General features: G+C 35.8%; 1 protein-coding gene across 32 annotated transcripts in view; it reads right to left on the bottom strand.

Moving 5' to 3' along the window:
• Positions 1–21,435, bottom strand: part of GARNL3 (GTPase activating Rap/RanGAP domain like 3) — a 44,937-nt gene that overhangs the window by 11,449 nt on the left and 12,053 nt on the right. For 7 of the 32 annotated variants that reach the window (XM_085520806.1, XM_085520787.1, XM_085520788.1 and 4 more), the window contains exons 3-23: positions 20,979–21,053; positions 19,505–19,604; positions 18,990–19,108; positions 18,198–18,262; positions 15,644–15,707; positions 15,373–15,399; positions 14,901–14,976; positions 14,207–14,305; positions 13,600–13,703; positions 12,563–12,671; positions 10,212–10,257; positions 8,412–8,518; positions 7,696–7,811; positions 6,808–6,912; positions 6,043–6,117; positions 5,007–5,118; positions 4,167–4,265; positions 2,602–2,718; positions 1,858–2,027; positions 1,418–1,576; positions 96–162 (exon numbers count right to left, since the gene is read on the bottom strand). In XM_085520806.1, coding sequence (XP_085376932.1) covers positions 96–162; positions 1,418–1,576; positions 1,858–2,027; positions 2,602–2,718; positions 4,167–4,265; positions 5,007–5,118; positions 6,043–6,117; positions 6,808–6,912; positions 7,696–7,811; positions 8,412–8,518; positions 10,212–10,257; positions 12,563–12,671; positions 13,600–13,703; positions 14,207–14,305; positions 14,901–14,976; positions 15,373–15,399; positions 15,644–15,703 — 1,648 coding nt within the window. In that variant the 5' untranslated portion in view covers positions 15,704–15,707; positions 18,198–18,262; positions 18,990–19,108; positions 19,505–19,604; positions 20,979–21,053. Of the gene's footprint in view, positions 1–95; positions 163–1,417; positions 1,577–1,857; positions 2,028–2,601; positions 2,719–4,166; positions 4,266–5,006; positions 5,119–6,042; positions 6,118–6,807; positions 6,913–7,695; positions 7,812–8,411; positions 8,519–9,884; positions 9,996–10,211; positions 10,258–10,472; positions 10,682–11,985; positions 12,101–12,562; positions 12,672–13,599; positions 13,704–14,206; positions 14,306–14,900; positions 14,977–15,366; positions 15,400–15,643; positions 15,708–18,197; positions 18,263–18,989; positions 19,109–19,504; positions 19,605–20,978; positions 21,054–21,121; positions 21,213–21,435 lie in introns of those variants that run through there. The other 25 variants (XM_085520784.1, XM_085520809.1, XM_085520801.1 and 22 more) reach the window with 14 other exon arrangements.

The raw sequence follows: 21,435 nt of genomic DNA, 5'->3' as shown, positions 1-21,435 counted from the left end.
AATCTACTTTAAAACACAGATCTGGACTCCAGTGCAAAAATAACTCCATACACAGACTGAGATCCTAGCATTTCCAGTCTTCCCTAGACACTTACAGTTATAACATAACAGTAGACCAGCTTCACCGTCTTCATATACATCAATAGCTGCAACAAAATTAACCTGCAATGGAAACGGGAAACAGTAATGAACATTCAGATGAGATACAGCAGTTCTTACATCCAGGTTTTGACTGTGAAGTAATACAATCAGTTGGTGCTGCTGCACAATTACAGATTTAAAAAAAAAAAAAGTGATTTTTCACATGCAGCTAAACATTCACATCCATTTTTAGAAATTATTAAAATTATTTAATTTCCGAAGATGCCTAAGATATTTATCTTCCCTGCAGCAGGAAACATTTGAACTCTTTCCAAAACTCAGGAGGTTACTCAGATAGGTTAAGAAGATGATCAGGGGACAGGAGCACCTCCCCTATGAGGACAGGCTGAGGGAGCTGGGCTTGTTCAGCCTGGAGAAAAGAAGGTTGCGGGGTGACTTCATTGCAGCCTTTCAATACCTGAAAGGAACCTATAAACAGGAGGGGAGTAAACTCTTTGAAAGGACTGATAATACCAGAACAAGGGGAAATGGGTTTAAGTTGAAAGAGGGTAGATTTAGGTTGGATGTTAGGGGAAAGTTCTTTACTAGGAGAGTGTTGAGGTCCTGGAACAGGCTGCCCAGGGAGGTTGTGGATGTCCTGTCCTTGTAGGTATTCAAGGCCAGGTTGGATGGGGCCTTGGGCAGCCTGGTCTAGCAATTATGGAAGTTTGGTGGCCCTGCCAGGGGGGCTGGAACTTCATGATCCTTGAGGTCCCTTCCAACCCGGATCATTCTGTGATTCTGTGATCCCAACACTATGTCTCAGTTAGAAAGATATAATTTATTATTTGGCTGGGCAGCAGTTTCTTAAAAAGAACTAAAAGATATACACAAATATTTTAGCTTTAGTACAAGGAAATGAGCAAATGTGAATGAGATACCGGTGGCCAAAATCCAAAGTCATTTTGCTGCGATCTTGACCAATAAAACACTGAGAACATGAAGAAAAGGCAAAACACAACTATTGACTAAAAGGAGAATAACGGCTTTGCATTTATGCTGACAGCAATGCTTCATAGAACAAATAAAGGCTCTGTCCTCATGTGTCATGCCTTGTAACTACCTCTCTCGGGAGTAACTATCATCACACATTCCAAAAGAGACAAGTACCTCAGAGTGCCCCTATGGCAGATGTTACAGGAGTGAAAAGTAAAGGAGACATAGGATCATTGTAAACAGTGCTCCCAGAGCAGGTCAGCATAGCAAGCGCTAATTCTGCAAAAAACAATGTTCAGTGCAGTTCTGCAAGAAAATAGTTTCTGTGCTGGAAATTTACCTTGTTTGCTTCAATATGATGCAGTCTGTAGGACTCCCCAGTACTTTCATTAACTAAATCAAACTGATGCCGATAAGCTACGCAGATCATATTGTCACTGTCTCCTGTAGGTCCATCAACTAATGTCATAACCACTGGAGGGTCAGAAAGGCATATTTCCTGTGTGGTAAATAACAAAATTATTCTCTTTTTCAGATTCTCAGTCTGAAAGAACATGTTTCTAAGCACAGAAACATGATACAGAGCAAACAGAAATTCAGTTAAAAAATATGAAAGATTTATTTGGCACATTAACAATGGAGCTCCTTCACACTGCTTGTTGTTTGTATCTGTCTGGAAGTTCAAAAAGACAAAATGCATGCTCTTTACCTTTTTGCCCCACTAGCTGAATGCTAATAAGTAATTAGTAATTAGGTAATAAGTGATTAGATTACACATACCCGGATATACTGGAATTCCTCTACTGGAGATTCAGATAATGATAGACAGCTGCCTGTTAAACTGTTGCATGGATTGTATTTCTTTGTGATGAGAAGCAGTTTGTTCCGAATAGCCACAACAATCCTCAGTTCACTGCCATGGTGAGTATTAATGGCATATAAATGGCAGCCTAAGGAAACAATGTTCCAGATCGTAAGTATTTAGGGTAAGGACTGCTTTTTTGTTCTGCATTTGAATGATGGTTAGCACAAGAGCGCAACAGAAGTGCAAACATCCCGATATAATAATGCTAGCTTCTAGATAAAGACAAAAGAATGGGACTCTTAAATTTTATTTTTTCCTTTATTTCTTTTGCGAGTAAAAGAATAAATACATGGATTACTACTATATTGGAGCTTCTGTTTCTCTAATTTATGGTGACCTTACCACATGAACAAACAGTTCTTGTTATATCCCTGAATCCTGAAAGCAGCATACATGCTTTCCTCTAGACCTTTTCATCAGCAGTGATTATCAAGTATCACAGTAATTCTACCAAGCTCTCAACAGGCACGCTGGATTTCACCCAATCTTATTTTCATATAAAAGCTTAACAGAGTTTGAATCAACAGTTCAGTGGGGAAAACAAACAAACAAAAAAACAAACCCTAAAGGTCAATATCTGCAACAGGGAGCTAGTAAGTCTCTGACAAATACTGTCTCAATAGTACGGTGAATACTTTTAACATAGGATATTAAATCACCTTTCGTTCTCTCCAATTTGTTTTCTCTGCAGTCATATTTGCTTCTTACCACCTGCTTTGTTTCTATATCTTTTTGGACTGAACTCAATCTGAAGACAAGAAGACGTGAGTCTTTCCCTGAAGGACAGTAAAAGCCAAAAAACAAATTAGAAAAAGATGATGACGGTCTGAAATACTTCCAAAGAGATGCAGCATGCTAACAAACAGGGCACTGCCACAAATGCAAAGATAAATAATTTTGCTTCTCTGGGTGTTAATAGGAATGTGACCAAAAAGACAGACTGCTTGTGAACACCGTCTAGGCTTCACAATCCTAGAAATCAATGCCTTCAGTTCAACAGAAGTTTCCCTTCAGGGTATGTTGCCAAAAAAATTAAAAATAAAAAATAAAATCTTCAAAACAGTGAGATGTTCACAACTAGAAAATAGTGAAAATACAGTAGAGGCAAACTAAAGGCAAGAGCAGAAGGGTTAACTATAAATGCTGGAATCACCCAATTTAGCAGCTGATAACCTGACTTTCTGACACAGGAATACTCTTTCAATGGACCAGCTGGTATAACTGGAAGAATTAAGCACACTTTTTAAGTATATAGCCAGTATAAATCCTGCTGTAAAGCAAGATCACAGGTGCTACCTTTAGTTTTGACAGGAGAGCAACATGAATTAGGACAACCACTGGTACATGCAAGACTTTCTTTATCCACAGAAAGTATGAAAGTAAAGAAGGTATAACACTTCCTTAAATCCACCACAACTTGAAACATCAACTCAGAGAAAATTCTTACTGTCAACACAGCAAAAAAGAAAATAAAATGGATGAAGTCCCTCTCTTTTAAAAAATACGTATGCACAAGAAGGTGTGATTCCATGAATGAGTTTCTCAACTACGAGGGGGGTAAGGTGCTAGAACAGGTTGCCTAGAGAAGCTACGGTTGCCTGATTTCTGGAAGGCAACCTCATATACTGAAAGATGGTTGTGACCATGACGGGGGATGGAAAGCTGTACTAGATGACCTTAAAAGGTCCCTTTCAACCTAAGCCATTCTATGATTCAATGTGACCAGCTTAACGTTTGCACTGAAGCATGATTCTCAGCACAGAGGAATTTCTTTTTTTCTACACTCTTTAGAAAGCAGTAACAACGAAATTGGAAGTTCCTGCATCTATTACTCTAAACAAGACATTTAATACATCTGCCACTAGTATGATGTGATTGCCTCACGAGTCACGCAAACCCGACAGCATTGAGACATGCTCAATAAGGAAAGAGCAGCCCAGAGGAAGTCAGCAAAGGCAAAGAGGTGGAAGGATGTCAAAAGAGCAACAAAAGCTCTAAAACCTAACAAGAGCAATTTAAAAATGGCTAGGTGATGTGAGAAAAGGTGAGAATATAAACAGAGCACAGCAAGAATTAAAATGTAGAGCTTTTCTTTTTTTCTAGTAAAGTAATCTCTTTTTTAAAAAAAAAGTGTTAAAATATTCCTTTCTACTGATGTGTCTGCCAAATAAGCTGTTAATCACACATATTCGTAAGAGAACCAATTAATAGGGACCTCTCCTACCTTTGTCTGTTCGGGCAATCAAATAATCCAGAGCTTCCAGCACATGCATCTGTTTTATTTGCAGAGTTTTATCAAATACTTGAACAGTGGTTTGACCATCTAAAAAGGAAGCACAAACATTTCTTTAAAATTCTGCTAAAATTTAGTAGTTAGTGGTTTTGAACTACTTCTTGCCTTGAATTGTTGAACTACTCTTAAAAGCCTTTTTTTCCCCCTTAGCTAAAACATAGCATCCTGTAGAAAACCACTAAATACACTGTAGCACCTTAGCCTATACTTCCTTATGGGAGAGTTTTATCATTGCCATGGATCAGATTATAAAAATAAAGCAGAAAAGGGACCATCCTTTGGAAAATTTGAGACTATTCACTGAGAATTAGCTTAATTTCCTCAGTCCTGTTGTCTTTTGTGGCACACAGAAGATAAGGGTCAAACTAGCAAAAGCACTGCTATCGAAGCAGACTTCCACTGCTTCATAAGCTTTGGGCTTCATGCTCACTAGTATCATCAAGGAAGAAGAAATCCAGACAGACCACTTAAGATACCACTTGAGCTTGGATTTAACTTTATGATTCTTTTCAGATGGTTAAATAACAGCATCTGAAATAATAAAGCATTCAGAAATTCGCATTAAAATGGGCCATCAAATATGACTTGATTCCGATGCAAAGAAAAAAAAAGCAAATAGGTTATATAAATGTAATAAATTTACTTGGATTGGTAACTATCCATGAAGGTGAGGACTTACCAATACCTGAGCAGAGCTCATGAACATACATTTTCAAGACCATGTTCAGATACATAAATAATTAACACAAAAACACATGATCATTTACTAACCATCTATTAACAAGATGCCAGCATCTGTAGAAACCAGCAAGGACTGGCCCCAAGAATCTGCACAGACAACCTCATGAGGAAAATTACTGCAGAAAGACTGGGACTCCCAAGGCTACGATTTAACATAAGGGATACACGATAAGTACACTAAGAAATACAGATCAGACAGACACAGAACATGATGGACAGTGGCAAGTAGTAACATGTAAATACATTTCCTAACAATATATTTTTTAAAGTATGAAATATCAGAATCTAGTTAATTTTCTTGCAGAAGAAATACTCCCCCTATCAACCGGATTTAGAGACTAGTATAATAAGGGACATTCTTGAAACCGTAGAACTAAAACCCAAGTAGCTTACATTCAGTGCAACACTGGAAATACTTGATATTATTTTTTTATTTTTCAAATGGCACAGACTTAAAACATATGCACCACCATGCACACACACTTTGCTTACATTTTGTAGTTCAGAATATGTATAGAAATTGTACTGTTACAGCTGTCTTTCCTCCAAACTCTGCTTCTGTTATACGTTCTTCATGCATATCTCCTGAAATCTGTCCCCTTCTCCCTCCATCCCCAATATTAAACAGTAAACTCAAGTCTGAAATTCTATGAGCACCTCTGAAGCTTCTGTATATAAGATGCATACAGAAAAGTGTGGATTACATTTTTCAATCCCTACGCCCTGGAAAAAAAAAAATCTTGTAGCTACAGAAAATAAAAACACTATCAGATTTTGTTTTAAACTTGATAAAGAAGTAAAAATAATTTAAGATGACTGCCTATGGAAAACACGTCTTTTTCATCAAATAACCTCATGACATAAAGATATTCAGATCTACTTTAACTTTTAGAAGCACTTAGAAGCTCATCCTTTATTTGCTACTGCAGAATCACATAATACCTCTTTGTTGCTATAGCACCTGATTATGTAAGTAAATAAGTAGTACATAGAACTGATATACAATGCCATATTCACTAGCATATAATTTTCTAGTAACTCTCCTTAAACAGACAGGTTCACTCACCTCCTTTTTACAAAAGCTTGCAGTTGACAAGTTAGCTGGTGCATCCCCTTTCACACCAGTTTTCAGTTTGAGTGCCTAATACAAAGACATTTTAATTACATCTTTTGTCACCAGTATGTAAGTTAAAGACTATGAGGTATGTATAATTTAGGACAAGAAAACAGCTTACGGTTTGGATTTTCTATTACATTTTCAGTAATTAAGAAAGAAAATATAATTACCTATTTCCTGAACAAAATCCACACTAACCATTATGGAGTTCCTAGACTATCTTCCCAGACAAAAGATACAAGACTATTACAAAAATGGAAAATTCAGTGATCTGGAATGGAAATGGAAAATTGGAATGGAAGCCCCCATGTACAATTATGTCAATTGGCCATCTACACGATTCAAGCAGTTAGAGCTGGTTAGCAGATCCTTCTACCCGTTACCAAACTGGCCTTACACTTGCAAAACCACATAACAAGCCATTCAATCAAACTATACATGTACACTGCCAGGGTGGTAGTGCTAAAGGCACCAAGTCACAGCAACACAAATTCTTCAGCCACAAATAACTAGAAACATGCTGATTCTAAAAGATCTAAAAGCTCCAGAGAAATAACTTAAGAATATATTTTCATTGAGACAGATAACAAGTCCATTTCAAGTATCTTATGTACTTTCCCTGTTTATATTTACCTCATACAAAAATCCAGTCTTCCTATAAAGTTAAGACACAGTCTTATAAACATAGATGCTTACTTCCTAAATTGATCCTACCTGACCAAGTCGGACAAACTCTGCTTGCCGAGCTTCCTCCTTCTTCCGTGTTGATTTTGGAGACTCTGGTAACACATCACTGAAGGACCTTCTGTTCAGCATGTTCTAAATGAGAAAAAGGCAGATTTCTTTCTTCTCCTTCCTCCAATGGAATCAAATTTTTCATTATCTTTAGTTAATATGGTGTGCTATCATTTTCAATTTCTGCCTTTCTTTTTAATATGTCTTCCTATCATGATCAATCTTACTGGAAGGTTTCTCTGAGAACAGAAGTCGCTATTCTTCCAATCCTCAATGGCTTTCTTTTTCTGTTATCATTAACCACTCATGCTATATAACTCAAGCAAGTCTGAAGACATGAATATATGGACAAAAAAAACTTAAGCAGACCTATTTAGCTAGGAGAAGTAAACAGTGAGAAAAAATGCCCTTCCAATTTTAGAAGTATTCAGCCTCTTTTTAGTTAAGAGTCACATTAAGACTGAGTCTTAATAATCTAAAATGAAGTTATCTCATGGTTAACCAGGGTAATCAAAGTTTGCACGTAATGCGGTAAGTGCTGATTTATGGTGACAAGATGAATACCTGTTCTGAGTATTCAGTTCCTAACTTTTCCCTTGTTGCAGGTAAGCTAATACAAAGTGCAGGATCGCGATGCTTCTCCTCAGATCTGTTGCTAAAGAAATGCATGAATAGTCCAATCCTGAAAGGACTGTCAGTCAACTTTCATATAACTGTAAAACTAATTATGTGATAATTAGTATTTAGCCTCCTGTAAGTAATTCAGTCTTCTCATCAGGATTTCAGCCTTTCAGTGCAACAGAGCTTTTCATGTACTAAAAAGAGAATATACGCGAAGCACAGAGATCACTTCTGACTAGCGTTTACCTTGTGTAGGTCAGGCATCAGGTCCTGGTATAAAGAGCGGATTAGCATGTCCAGAGTGCGCTGACGTTTCTGAGAAAACGTTGGTGTTTCCAAGGTGGCTTTTTCCCCATTTATTACTAAAATTGTAGTAAAGAAGGTATATTACTTTAGTTGCTTTGCTATCTTCTACTGACTACAGTTTGCTTTGCACCAATAAACCTAGTTTTCTTGCAGTTACTTAGTTTTGCCTCCTTTTTGCACATTTTTAGTAAATAATAATTCCTCCAGCTTAAGAAGAAAGAAAGACTAATGGTAGATTTCAACAAAGCACCCCAATAATTACCTAACTGATATAAAAATTAGAGACAGTCAGCTAATCAATGTAAGTATTAAACCAATTTAAAGATTCTTGAGTAAGTTGTGAAATAAGTTATCAGTTAAGTTCCTGTCAGGTAAGAGTGCAAAATCATGATTATTGTGCTAGGTATCTTACTGATCTATGGATCAGGATGATAGGCCAACAAAACCTTACTTAAGCTTTTTAAAGAAGTCTCTAGCCAACAAAGCCTGGTCTTCAAGGGTAACTTCAGTTATCTGGATACTTATTGGGAATACAACACAGTGGTGCACAAGTCCTCCAACAGGTTCCTGGAATGCATTAAGAGCTGCTTCCTGTAACAAGTGCTAGACAAACAATTTCTTAAAAAGTATTTCTAGCAAAAGGAAAACTGACTTACATTTCACTAAAACAAAATCCCTGAATTCCTGGTGATTTGTAAACACAGGTGGGGATGGAAGTGGAGGCCCAAATAGAGGAACACTTTCTTCTGAAAATATTTTTAGCCTGTTGAAAGAACGATTTATTTATTTATATTGGAAGCCACATTATTATTATTATTATCATTATTATTTTGTCATTAAAACAGACAGAAAAAAAAGAACAAAAAATGGATATCCAGTAATGTCTGTGGGGAAAATTTCTATGAGCTTAAATGAATAAAAACTTATAAATGGGCACTTAATTGGAATTATTCACTTGAACCAAAATTATGAATTGTTTACATAAATAACAAGACACTAAAATTACAATGGAACTTGGTAATTCTACTTACAGAATAATGCTAATAATGGTGCTGGTAACACCTCCTTTCCTAAAAGAACAGCAGTTCCCCTACAAAATGTTTTCATTATAGGTAAGGCTTTCTGTCTTATCTGCGCTTTCACCACATACATGAGAATTCTTCTGAGTAATAATGGCTAATAAAACTGAATCTATACTGCGAACAGCAAATTCACTTTTGCTGAGGAAGCAAGACTGAGAACTGCTCCCATGACAGCTGTACCTGCTGATTACTATTGATCAACAATGCATCCAGTACATCAAGAATGAATGGCAGGTAACAATGCTGTGCATACAGTATTCTCCAGGTATTAGAAACAAACTGTTCAAGAAACAAAACTCAGAAATCCCCTATATCTATCTTACTTAGTCCAGGTAAAAATTAGTCATTTATCCTGACACACAGTATGAAATGTTCTTGAGCTTGAGCAGAACAAGTAAAAAAATATCTGGGGGAGAAAACAAAAAAACAAAAAATGAAATATCATGCGTCTCAATTCTTCTCTTGAGCTAGTTTTAGTGGTATACCAGACAAGGACAGTAACACAGTTCTACAGATTTTTACAGAGCTAATATTTAAATTTATTGTCTGTATAAAATAAGGAAGTTATTTCTAGCAAAAAAAATCCTTTGAGATGTATATGTCCATACATATAACTTTAGTGGATATGCATTTCAACTCAAAAACTCAACTTTGTAAACTTCCAAATGCTCTTGATTCAGAGATTCTATCACTCTATGATTCTATAAAAGTATGCTTTCAACAGTTTTACTGTATTTTACTGAATTTTACTAAAGGCAATAGCTAGGATCAACTACACGGCAAAAGTAATTTTGTTTACTAAAGCCTACACGTGAGGCTGCAGAAAAGCTTGCTGTTCTGATTCTATTGAGATGTAACAGACTTAGCCTTGGACCTCTGTGTTTGAGTGTCCTATAGCTAACTGTAAAATACATTGACGAAAAATACATTATTTACCAGCAAAATTCCACCATGTTTTAAGAATGTGATGTGCAACTGTACATCTCTTAAGTAGACTCAAGATCCCTAAAACTGAACTGGTTTGTCTACGTACAATTAAACTCAGACCTGTAAAGAAACAATCCACAACCATCATATCACCACAGTCAGTTAACGTTAGTGATCTTAGCAGTCAGAATCTTGAAGATGTATCTTCCATCATTTTGTTTTGTTGCATACAACTTAGCTTCCAGGACGTCATTATTCTAATGGTTAGAAAGACATAACTTAGAGCCAGCTTACAGCTACCTCCATCCATGTCCATACTGTTCTTTGATTTTAAAATTTCATTTGCCTTCCTAGCTTGCAGTCAGGTGGACAACACAAAACATTTTCCCATTACCTCTAATCCATCAGAAATTCACAATAAAGTTAATAGGTCCAACCATCACCTACCTGTAACTATCATTTTGCTTATTATATCTCACTAAGGCAAAAATATCTGTCATCCAGTTAAGGAAATTAATCCATTATTAAGATGCATGTGAACTTCATTAGTATTTTTTTTCCCCTGCAGCAGATAGCAGATTTAATAACAATCAAATATAATTATCACTGCAAAGACAAAATGCTCTAGACTATGTACATTTGACTTTTATAAAGGGAGTCTCATACAAAATTACTGCATTTGAACCGTATTAAAAATAGAGCTACTACCATAAACAAAAAACTTCTCTTTGTTTCATGAAGCTGAAAGTGTGCCAGATAGTTTTGTGTTTCATGTGTGTTTGATAGACTTTAGATTAAAAACTCATTTTGGTGATAAAAAACACCACCACTGATTCCCAGATTCGCTCGTGCTGAAACTTCACTGAGAAGAAAAGAATCCCACAGCATAGGTCAGCTAGAAGAGCTGTAAGAAAATAGAGAGGAAAATTTAAACCAAGAATACTTCAATATGCATTTAAGATGCTTAAGAGCATACTGCCTAGTCTTCAGCTGCCACTACAAAAGGGTAAAAGATCTTCCCAAACGATCTAACCACATTCATATAGAAAAAAAGGCACATCCGCCCCTCTGACTCATTATGAAAGGACTTAATTCAGATAGAAGAAAAATAACTCCCTGAAACAGCAGACACTAGGTACACTTTTCAGTAAAGCCTCTCAATGGGAGGGTCACATATCTCAGGGAAATAGAAATCCCTCAGAAGCCAGACCATTCATGAAGTTTTCCATGACCAGTCCTCTGATATTATGAGGACAGTACGTCACATCTTAAATATTCTGCTGAGTCTTTTCCACTCATCAACCCATTTATTCAGCATGAACTTTAAGCTGTTTTCCTCAACAACAAAAAAGCTGGCAAGCAGATCTTTCCATTGCAGGTTCTACCCTAATCTCCTTTCCTGTTATCCTGCCTTATGGCAATCATGCAAGTCTTCGTGCTTCCTCAAAAACATTTCCAAGTTATACAATGACACATGAACATCTATGTGAGTATCCTCACGAACCTTTCCCATCCAGAAATAACTCTAAAAACAAACAAATCCAGATGAAGTAAAGCCATGATGAACTGATCTCCTCTGTGGGGAGAGACGCCACGTCAACAACCAAGATGATCTCTCATGAAAGTATTCTAAGTGAAGGCAAGTTTACTACTTCAGCATGCAGTAAGCCTGGTACCCAGACCACAGAAATCACTAAAGAAAAGAGAAAATGGAAAACAGGAATGCTAGTCTGCCATAAGAGGATCTGGCAACATATACCGCATGACCAGGAGGCTGTTGAACCTTGAAATGTTTGTTATAAATTAAAAAAAGTGGGGTGAATTAATTACATAATAAGTCCTCTTAACATCAATAAAGGAAGAATTACATCTTTGTTTATGAATGCTGACTCTCTGATAAAAGAGGTGTACTGACTTGGTAAACTTTTATTAGTAACAATATTTAGGTTGCTCTGCTGTTTGTTTTTGTTTTAAATGTGGAACTTCTTTTGATCTAGGTGCTTCTTCCATCTAGAGTAAATGAGATTATTATCAATCTAAAAAGAAAGATTAGCAAGAAAATTCCAACAGTGAGCGGTCAACCTGACAACTAGGCTTAGAAGTTGAAGCTGCGATCACTTATAAAGACTTTTCAACAGAGCATGAATATAAATAAACTTCTTTAATTACACATTCCATTCAATCTAATCTAAGAGATGCCAGAATAGGATATACAGATCACCTGGTATGATCTCCATGACAGACTGATGCAACTGACAGCAGGTTTTTGGAACTACATTGTCTTCACAATGTTTTCAAACCAAAGTTTAAAAAATACATGCTGTAACAACTCTGTAAGACAGGTGGTTTAAGGTCTGAAAGATACTGAGATCTATGAACCAAGAAAGGTCTGGGATACAGTGAACCAAAATACATAAATACCTAAAATAAACAGCATTTGAACATTATAGGGTAATACTCAGTAGTAAATGCAATCTTACTTAACATCAGTAACAGAAAAATTATTCTGAATTTATACTTTATCAAAATTTATGAAGTTTCATGAAACTGAATTTGTGGAATGATGAAAATAGATTATTTTAATAAAAAGTAATACTGACATAGAAGTAGTCTTCTAAGCAGCCTAACACACAAAAAAATTATGTGGGAGACTTACAGACTACTAGTCAAGTACTCAGAAGTAAAGAACACAAGAATGCCCCCTCTAAACAGCAAATAGGAGGAAGTTGGGATAAAATTAGAAGCAATATTAAAAATAAATAAAGACAATTAAAAAGTAGAAAATATAAAAAAGATACGTGTAAAGTGAGAACGAATCATGGATGGCTTGAATGCTGGAGCAGTCTCTTCTCCCTCCTGAAATACGATGGTGACAATGTCATTTCCAATATGCCGCTTCCTTTCTACCTGAAAGAAAAAAAAAAAGGGGGAAAGAGAAAGACAGAGGGGAAAAGGGAGGGGAAGACAATGACTTAAAGGAGATCAGTGCCTCAACAATTCTGTGACAGAACTCTGAAATAAAACATCAAGTGTTAAGAAAGAGCAGCACAAATATCATTAAGTGATTAATACTGTCTCCAATCATAAGTAAATAAACAGCGTTGTCATGTACTGCTATCTCTTTTTTTTTTTTTCATTTAGATGGGCAAAGCTGTCAGAATTTACAAACATTAACATTCACAAACAGGAAATGGAACAACTAGGATTCCATAAAAGAAAATCCATCGCTTGAAATGAAAGGAGAAAAACTCCAATTCTGCATTACTCTTTTACAGCAACTGAAGTCCTCTGGTCTACTCTGTGATTTTGTTAACCAAGACAAAAGTATGAGCAGACTGACCCTCCATAAAGGGCCAAGTGATGAATGCAAGACAACATATTTGAAAAGTACCCAAGAGCCTACCTGGTCTTCCTATGAGAGAACAACAGCAGTGCAATTACAGCAAACACACAAAACTTGGCATTAGCACACTCACAAGCAGACTTTCTATCAAACTACATTAATTATTACTTCAGAATGAGCTGTGTGAATAATCAGAACACTTTCATGCATACCATACACGTCTAATTTTCAGCCTTCATAAATTCTTAGAAAGCAATGGCAACTGCAGCAATGAAGCTCTGCAAATCATCTAACTGTCAGAATACTTAATCATTTTTTGATTGATCAATGTTGATATTCTTTGCAAAACTCTTCATTTCTAAATTATGAACAGGCAAAAAAAAAAAAATCCTTACTTTATTTTAAGAAGTTTTGGAATCTGTGATTACTGGGAAAGGGCGAAAGGGGGGGGGGGTGAAAGAGAAAAAAAGGGAAGATGACAGAAATATGTACCTGCTGTTTGTTCTCTCTAGAATATGGTAGCATTGTTGAAACATGGAACATAATTTCATGCCCTTGGTAAATTGTATAGATGGAAAAGGTTCCTGTTGTATCATCTGCAAAGCAAGACAACGTTCTCAGCAGAAGTATGTCCTTTAAATTTTCAAAAGATTCAAAAGTATTTCAGGTAATTCTTTCAAATTTTCTTTCGTCATCCCTTTTTCTGATCCATTTTAAATACATGCTTTTACAAATATGTCTAAACTTGAGTTTACAGTCTAATCTGTGTATTTCCACAGCTGAAACTTATGATACCCTTTACCAAGCCTCCTGAAATCACACAGGTCTTAAAGTCATGTTGCCCTATTCACTATGAAGTACACCAGGTTATTCTCCATTCCCTTCACTATAAAATACAAGTTATATAAATACTTCTCTTTCCCCAGTGATTCAAGCTAACCTGATTTTCTGTTTTCTAGTGAAGCAGACCATTTAGCAAGCATATGAAGAAGTCTGTTTTGAGATCATAATATTTCTACAGCACACATATTATATCCATGCAATAAGCAAAAACATTTATATTGCAGTATCTGCTTCTTTGCTTCGGATGAGTTCTTACTTTTTGTGTCCAGTCCTCCTCTATAGCCTGTCCAGCCTTTCAAAGTGATTGTGTCACCCAACAGTTGCAAAAATCTTTGAAAGCTTTCACTTCCAGTTTCTACACATGGAAGGAAGAACAGTTACAGTAGAAAAGCACATGCAGAACAAATATCGATTAATCAAAACACAGGAACAAGTCCTGTATGCAGAACATAAGGATCAGAGTTAGTTTCTCTTAATGTCAACAAAGCCTTCTACCCTGAAAGAAACAGCCTCTGAGTCTTCCAGGATTATAGGAAAGGAAGCATCATGTGACACTGCACAACCATCTCCTCAGCTAACTTCACAACATTATTTAAGCATGAGGAAGAATGTAATAATGATGTAAAACTATAAGGATGAGAACTAGAAACAACAGAACATTTTGAAGGTAACTTGAGTTGCCTCCTTCAATTGCTTCTTTTTTCAAACCTTACTTCATATAGTCTATTTCTAGAAAGAGAATTTCAGCATATTCCAATCTGTAATAGAAGAGTTCTTACAGAAACCTTTTGCAGAAACCGAAGAGTCTATGCTACATTTTTTCCCACCTAACATGAGCACGAAAACCTAACAAAATTACTGTTAAAATGATCATTATCAGTCATCTTGGCACTGTCCTATGGTTTTCATTTGTATGAACAGAACAATTAAGGAAAAGGGGAAAGACTCACCATTGCTGAACATTTCATCATCGGTAAGCTGCCCATCCTTAGCATAAAGGACTCCAAATTTAAAATTCACAGATCCCTAAAAATTTAAACCAAAGATTATTAGCTAAAGAGCCAATCAAGCTAAAGGCCTAAAATAATTTAAATGTCTACAAATCTAAGATTTTTTACAAATGTGTAGCCTTGTGTATATCCTGCACATGTGAGTATTCACCTCATATCAACTCCATTACATGCACTAATGGCAGACACCTAATAATGTACCTTTGATTATAGACCATAAATTATATAACACAATCTTTATACTGGTGCCTAAAGTGATTTTTAATTTCATGTTAAAAACAAGTACCACGTTTTTTACAGCAATAAGCATCAACTTGAAATTTGTCACTAATGTGTTAATGCAAATATTTCAAATATAAAGCTTGATTAATTGATTAGATCTATGAACTGAAGAGTGTAAGCTTACGTTTACCTCTTGTTCTTCAAGAACCAATAAATCCTGTAAATAAAACACTATGTTTAGCTCTCTCATACTAAAGACAACACAAACCAAATTATTACATTATTTGTTTTGAAATGGTCAGTTCAACTGATAAAGGAAATTTAGTCGTAAATACCAAAATCCCTACTCTCATTTATCCCACTACTGTAACAAAGAATGCAGAAAAAAAATATTCACTATGATTTATTTTCCAGAAAACAATAAAAGAAAAAGCAACCAAACATGGGAAGTCACAACCTACCTTTTGTATATCAGGATGAAAAATTTCCCTTGGGCCCTTCTCAAATTTCTCAAGACTCATTGCACTGAAATGCAAAATGAAATGCTGTTTAATAGAAGGGAAAGCATGCATTTTCAACATTAAAATAATAGTAGTTGCAGTTAAGTCTCCTATTGAAAGGAACTGTTCAAAGGTTCTGTCTAATACAGAATGTTTGGTGGAACTGTCGGTTCTTTTCCACAATGCTAATCTCTAAGATTTCCTAAACTTTTTTTGGATTTTAAGAACAGAAATTACTGAGACCTCAAGTGGAAGTCAGGATTATGTTTATTGCATTTAACAGACACATTTGAAATCCATTATTCTTCACTTTGGCTTCATATATACCTACTACAAGCATTCTACATTACTCAATAACCTACTCTGGTTTGTGAACTTTTCTTCTCTCTCTTCTAAAATAATACAGAGCATTACAGTCCACAGAATGGACTGGGTTGGCAGGAACCTTAGAGATCATCTACTTCCAAGACCCTTGCCATCTGCAGAGATACCATCCACTAGCAAATGTTGCCCAAAGTCCCATTCAACCAGGCCTTGAACATTTTCAGGCATTTAGATAAGAAACAAGTAAAACAAAAAACAGTCAGTTTAGCATAAAATTCAAGAGACAAATATACAAAAACAGAACAGAAAAACAGAAGAAAAGGTATTTAAATGCGAAATATGATCAAGTGTTTCAATCAGCAGATATGCTGAATATGTTCTTGTATTTATTATTGCTTTGTCCATTTATTTCAGTACAGAATGGAATGCAGCAAACTAACATGGATGCTAAATTTGGTACACCTTTCCATTTTTGTTTAAGCTGAATCACAATGTAGATGAGATTTACTCCATTTCTTTTTCAAAGTGATTACAATGTTTCCATTCATTCCCAACAAATGGGCTTATTAACATATTGAGAACTCTCTGGAACAGCTCCTACCAAGATTCACACTCGGTGGGAACAGGGTAAGGTGCAAAAGGGATATTAGCTCCAAGGGAAGGAGCCTTCCTAGGGGCAAAAAGAGTACTCAGAGATTTATTTCATGCTTGAGTGGGCCAAAGAAAGTGATATTCATCCAATCGATTCCAGGCAGCAAACACTGTGGAAAAAGCAAGGAAGAGCGATCTAAAACAAGCTTCCATTTTCCCTCAAAATCTGGAGGATGGAACAGCTACTTGAAGGTTTTCATTAAATGAGTAACTAACATTAAATGAGTAGCTAACAAAAGCCAAAATTTCTCATGTCTGGGGTGTCTGTATAAAACTGCACATCTTGGCGAGAGGGAGGGAGAGGCTGCATTACTAAGTGATGTTAGGAAGTGATGTTTCAGCAACTGGCGGACAGGCATGGAAAATCAGTTGTTTATACAGGTACAGAAAACAGGGCTGACAACTAGGGACAGTATTCACTCCAGACCTGTAGAAGCTCAGTGAGGGAACTCAGTTCATCTTAATGAGGGAGGTAGAGGACATCTGAAGTGCTTTCAACTCATCATCTTGACATCAAACCAAAGCCACAGGCCAGGAGACAAAAAAAAATTTCAATAAGCGAGCCCTAGTGTTCTGTCTAGCCTCTCTGGCAAACTCAGTGGACTGGGGCCTCTCATAAAACTTGTAAAGTTGTGGAAAAATCCAGATCTGGTGCTACTGACTTCACAACATATGCTCTACTCCCATAACGTTTCTCTTACAACAGCATTAGCAGACTTATTCGGTGGACCAGCTTCAACTGAACAAAGAGACATTCGCTTCTATCTTATTATGTATCACAGGTTTTGGAGATCCAGTGGCTGCCTATTCATCTGACACATCCTACCCGTTCAGCAAATGAATGCAATTATTACCAGTGTCTAGAGGAGGTACAATCCTTGTTGAAGGTTGAATTTGAAGACGTTTTCAGAGAGGACCTTAAGAAAACATGCCACATAACTATATTATAAAAACTGCAGGTGAAATCTGAATAAACACCTTGCAGAAAGGGGTTATGATGTTTCAGCTGATAATATAGCTGATAGATGTAGAAATGGTATTAGGTTGCTCACTTTATATTCTCTTCTGCCAGAAGAGTGGCAGAACAGATTATAAGTATGCTTATAATGACTGAATGGGGGAAAGAATCTTTTTGACTCACTGACAGGGTGTATAACACACTTGCAGCGTGGACTTGCAAGAAAACAATCACTTGCAAATAAAATTATTTGTTTCTTCCTTGTTTGCTTCCTCTTGGCAGCGCCACATAATCAGCTATCTAGTCAAAATCTTCTGCTCTTTACTTCTGCTCCTGGCCTGTCTAATTTAAGTGGGTAATTCTTCTCAACCACTGAGGCATTGAGAATTAGTCTATTGTAAGTTGTCACTTTGTCTACTATAGGACAGGCATTAAAAGGACTTTTTGCTGTCCTCAATGATTAAGATTTGCAAATCTATTATTCCTGCTTTCTAAAATCTATTATGAAAATAATGAAACACAAGTTCTGATTTACAGTAAAAGACAAATATTTTATCAGATAATTTACTTGTAAATGCATACCTTAATATAGATTTCACTGATAATGTTTTTGTAGGACTGTAAGGGAGACATATTTTCTGAGTACCCTATAAAGTGGAAAAAAACAACACAAAACAAAGTGAGGAGGCATTACAGGTTATACTGATTTTTCTATATATTAAAATAGGAATGTTGATAAATACGATTAAGTAAAATGCAAAGATCAAGACCATACTAGCTTTACTTAGTTTTATTTTCTACTGAAATAAACTGAATGTGGAAAGGCATGGATGTTGCAAAATTATTTTTACTCAGTTCTGAATACTTTTGGCATGTAGGAACTTCAAAAAGAAAGTCACAGTACAACACTGTATACTAAAAGGTATTAAATCAATTGCTGCTTAGATAAAGGTCATTATGGAGAGGTCTGTGGAAAAAATATCCTAAAAAAGATATTAATGAAATCAGTATCACATTTGGCTATACTATATCAGTATATCTGTGCTATAAAGTCACTGCATAAACTCATCAAAAAGCATAAACCAAAAACAACTGAGGCAACATTCTTAAAAAGAATGCAGAACTCCATGTAAGAAAAATTAGAAAATATCTACTGTCATAAACTTATGACAGTAAGTTCAGTGTAAGCTATCTACTAAGCTAGCTTAGTGCTATCTACTGGGGTAGAATTAATACATTCTGCTACAAAATAAGAACTATATATTAAATACTGAAATTCTGAAGGAAGTAAAAAAGTGTATGATCAATGCATCTAAAACAAACAAACAAACAAACAAAAAGAGGCAGAGCAGTAATTAAATATCTATTTCTTACCGTTTTTCTCCAAAGAATTGAATGGTATTGAGGAACACGCTGATTATTTTGGTCAGAAAGTACAACAGACAGAAAGAAAGGGTTCTTCTCTGAGTCTGTACCTATATAATTTTGATGAACTATTGAAAGAAAAGTAGTATTACCCACTGTCAAGAAAACACACGTACACATAAAATACATGCAACACAGAAAATATATGCTTAATTACATTAATATTTACTTATACACAGATATGCATTAAAGACAAGAGACAGGTATAGATTTTAAGGCCTAGGGAGTCTTAAAAATCTTCGTGTTCATTAGCAGGATTTCTTCTGCTTACAGAATCACATCCTCTGTCTTTAAGTTAAAATACATGAAATAAGAACATGCTTTCAATACAGAACAGAAAATGTATGAACATTAATAGCATCCTTTTTCAACAGATAAATAACTGCAATTCACAGATACCTTTTTTTTTTTTTTTTTTTTTCCCATTGAATAAAAATTCAGGCAATTCACAAAAACACTAATACCTTTGCCTAAAAAATATTTGAAATACCATCTTGTATAATACTCTGGATTTTCCAAATGTACATCTGTCCTGTGCCATGTACCTGGAGCATAGCCTGCATTCTGAAAAAGAATTGGGAGACAGTTCAGACAAACGCTGCATTAAAAAAACTGAGAACATAAAGGTTGAAAAAGTCAAGCAAGTGTGGTCAATCTGCTGGAAGAAATCTAGTTGTACACTTTTTTCTTTTTTTTTTTCCAAAAGCTAAGAAGGATTCTGAAGTCAGTTGTTGTGTAGTTGAAATTAAAGCATTTTTCTTCTCTCTCTCTGTTTTTTAAACAACTGCAGTTGCCTCCCTTTGTACCACTGTTACAACAGTATAACAATATATGCTATACCTTAGCATCCCACTGAAAAGCAGATCTTTTAATACTGAATTTGAAGACCTATGTTTTTAAAATGTAAGAGTAAGTGAATAAATAAACAGATCTCTGCCCTCGCAAGTCTTATTTTCACCTTTCTTCCCAAAATATTTCTCAAGCACTCCTAACTGGAGACAATGCTGTGCAAATCCTTCAGTACTGTTTCTGGATTGACTGTTAATAAATTTCCCAGCACACATCACTCCTTTTCCACTAAGAGCATTCGCAAGGGAAAAGCCATTCTCCATGTCTATTTATCATGTGGCATTCACCACGCGCTCAGAGAATCTGTCTATAATAAAAGATAAAGAGTGTTTGAACTCCATAAAACTGAAATGAAAAGCCAATCTACAAAACATGATCCAAGAGGGAATCAGCACAGAATAACTACTTTAATGCTGCACCCAGTGCTGATGCAAACTGTTAATTTATGATTCATATTAGCTCAACGTAAGTTTACCAAGACCTGACATACACTTCAAGACTATGCAGCTTTCTTTCTTCAAATACTAACGTGCTATTTACAGACGAAAATTATTTATGAAGGAAGATAACCTTCCCCCCACAAATTATTTAAGGAGAAATGTAAGCGTCACTGGAGAATTTAAGATGAGTGACTCTTTCAGTCTCCACACAGATTCTTCATCTCATATTTAAAAATAAGCATAGCTGCTTAAACACATCTAGGAGGGAAAAAAAAAAAAAAAAAAAGATGCTATACCCTCATTATACCAAGGGAAAACTTACAAAAAACAAAAACAAAACAAGCACAAAGTGAACTAGAGACTACAGAGGATATTTTTTCTTCTAGCTTCATAAACTGAGTAAAGTATTACAAAACAAAAGGAAATACCACCTCTTTCCTTAAGAATTAAATTGTTGAGATTGTGTATGAATAATTAAGCTAGTCTTGGGGGTAACAAACACCATTTCCCTCCTCTTGAATTCTGAAATTTTCATATTATTGAGCATTTTTCAAGACCACACTCCTAGTAATTGACTGTAAATACACCTTTTAGTTGAGAAACTGAAACCAAATTATTTTTTCAGCTTTACATATGTTTAACCACTTACCTCATCAGAGGAGCCATTTTCCACACGGAATCGTCCAGCTCTTTGAATAGCTCCATCAGCATCACTAGATATAAGCTATGAGAGAGTTTAAGATAGAGGTTCTAGTTCCAAAAATATCCATATTATCAGCAACCCAATCTTACTTGGTTTCTCCTTCTTCTAGGTGTTCTCATAGGGAAATCAGCGCAGCTGCTACCCATTTGACTACAGATTTGGAATGATCCGAATATAACTCTAGGGATACATGAATGGGAGAATTATACACTCATCTTGCAGATCCAGTGCTAATCAGAAATTCCCGTCTCAAATTTTAGCTGCATCAGCATGCAGAATGCCTACAGAGGAACATGACCACCTTCCAGAAACTGATCTAGAAGCAGGTTCCTTTCAAAGCAGTGGGTTTTACAGACACGTTGATTCTACTCTTCTCAGCTTTGCCATGTCTAAAATCCTTTAT

This window comes from Coturnix japonica, chromosome 21 (genome assembly GCF_054131305.1).
Source record: "Coturnix japonica strain WE chromosome 21, WE-NBRP24, whole genome shotgun sequence".
Classification (NCBI taxonomy): domain Eukaryota; kingdom Metazoa; phylum Chordata; class Aves; order Galliformes; family Phasianidae; genus Coturnix; species Coturnix japonica.
The sequence above is the reverse complement of the archived record's forward strand: the minus strand, read 5'-3'. Positions and strand labels throughout refer to the sequence as shown.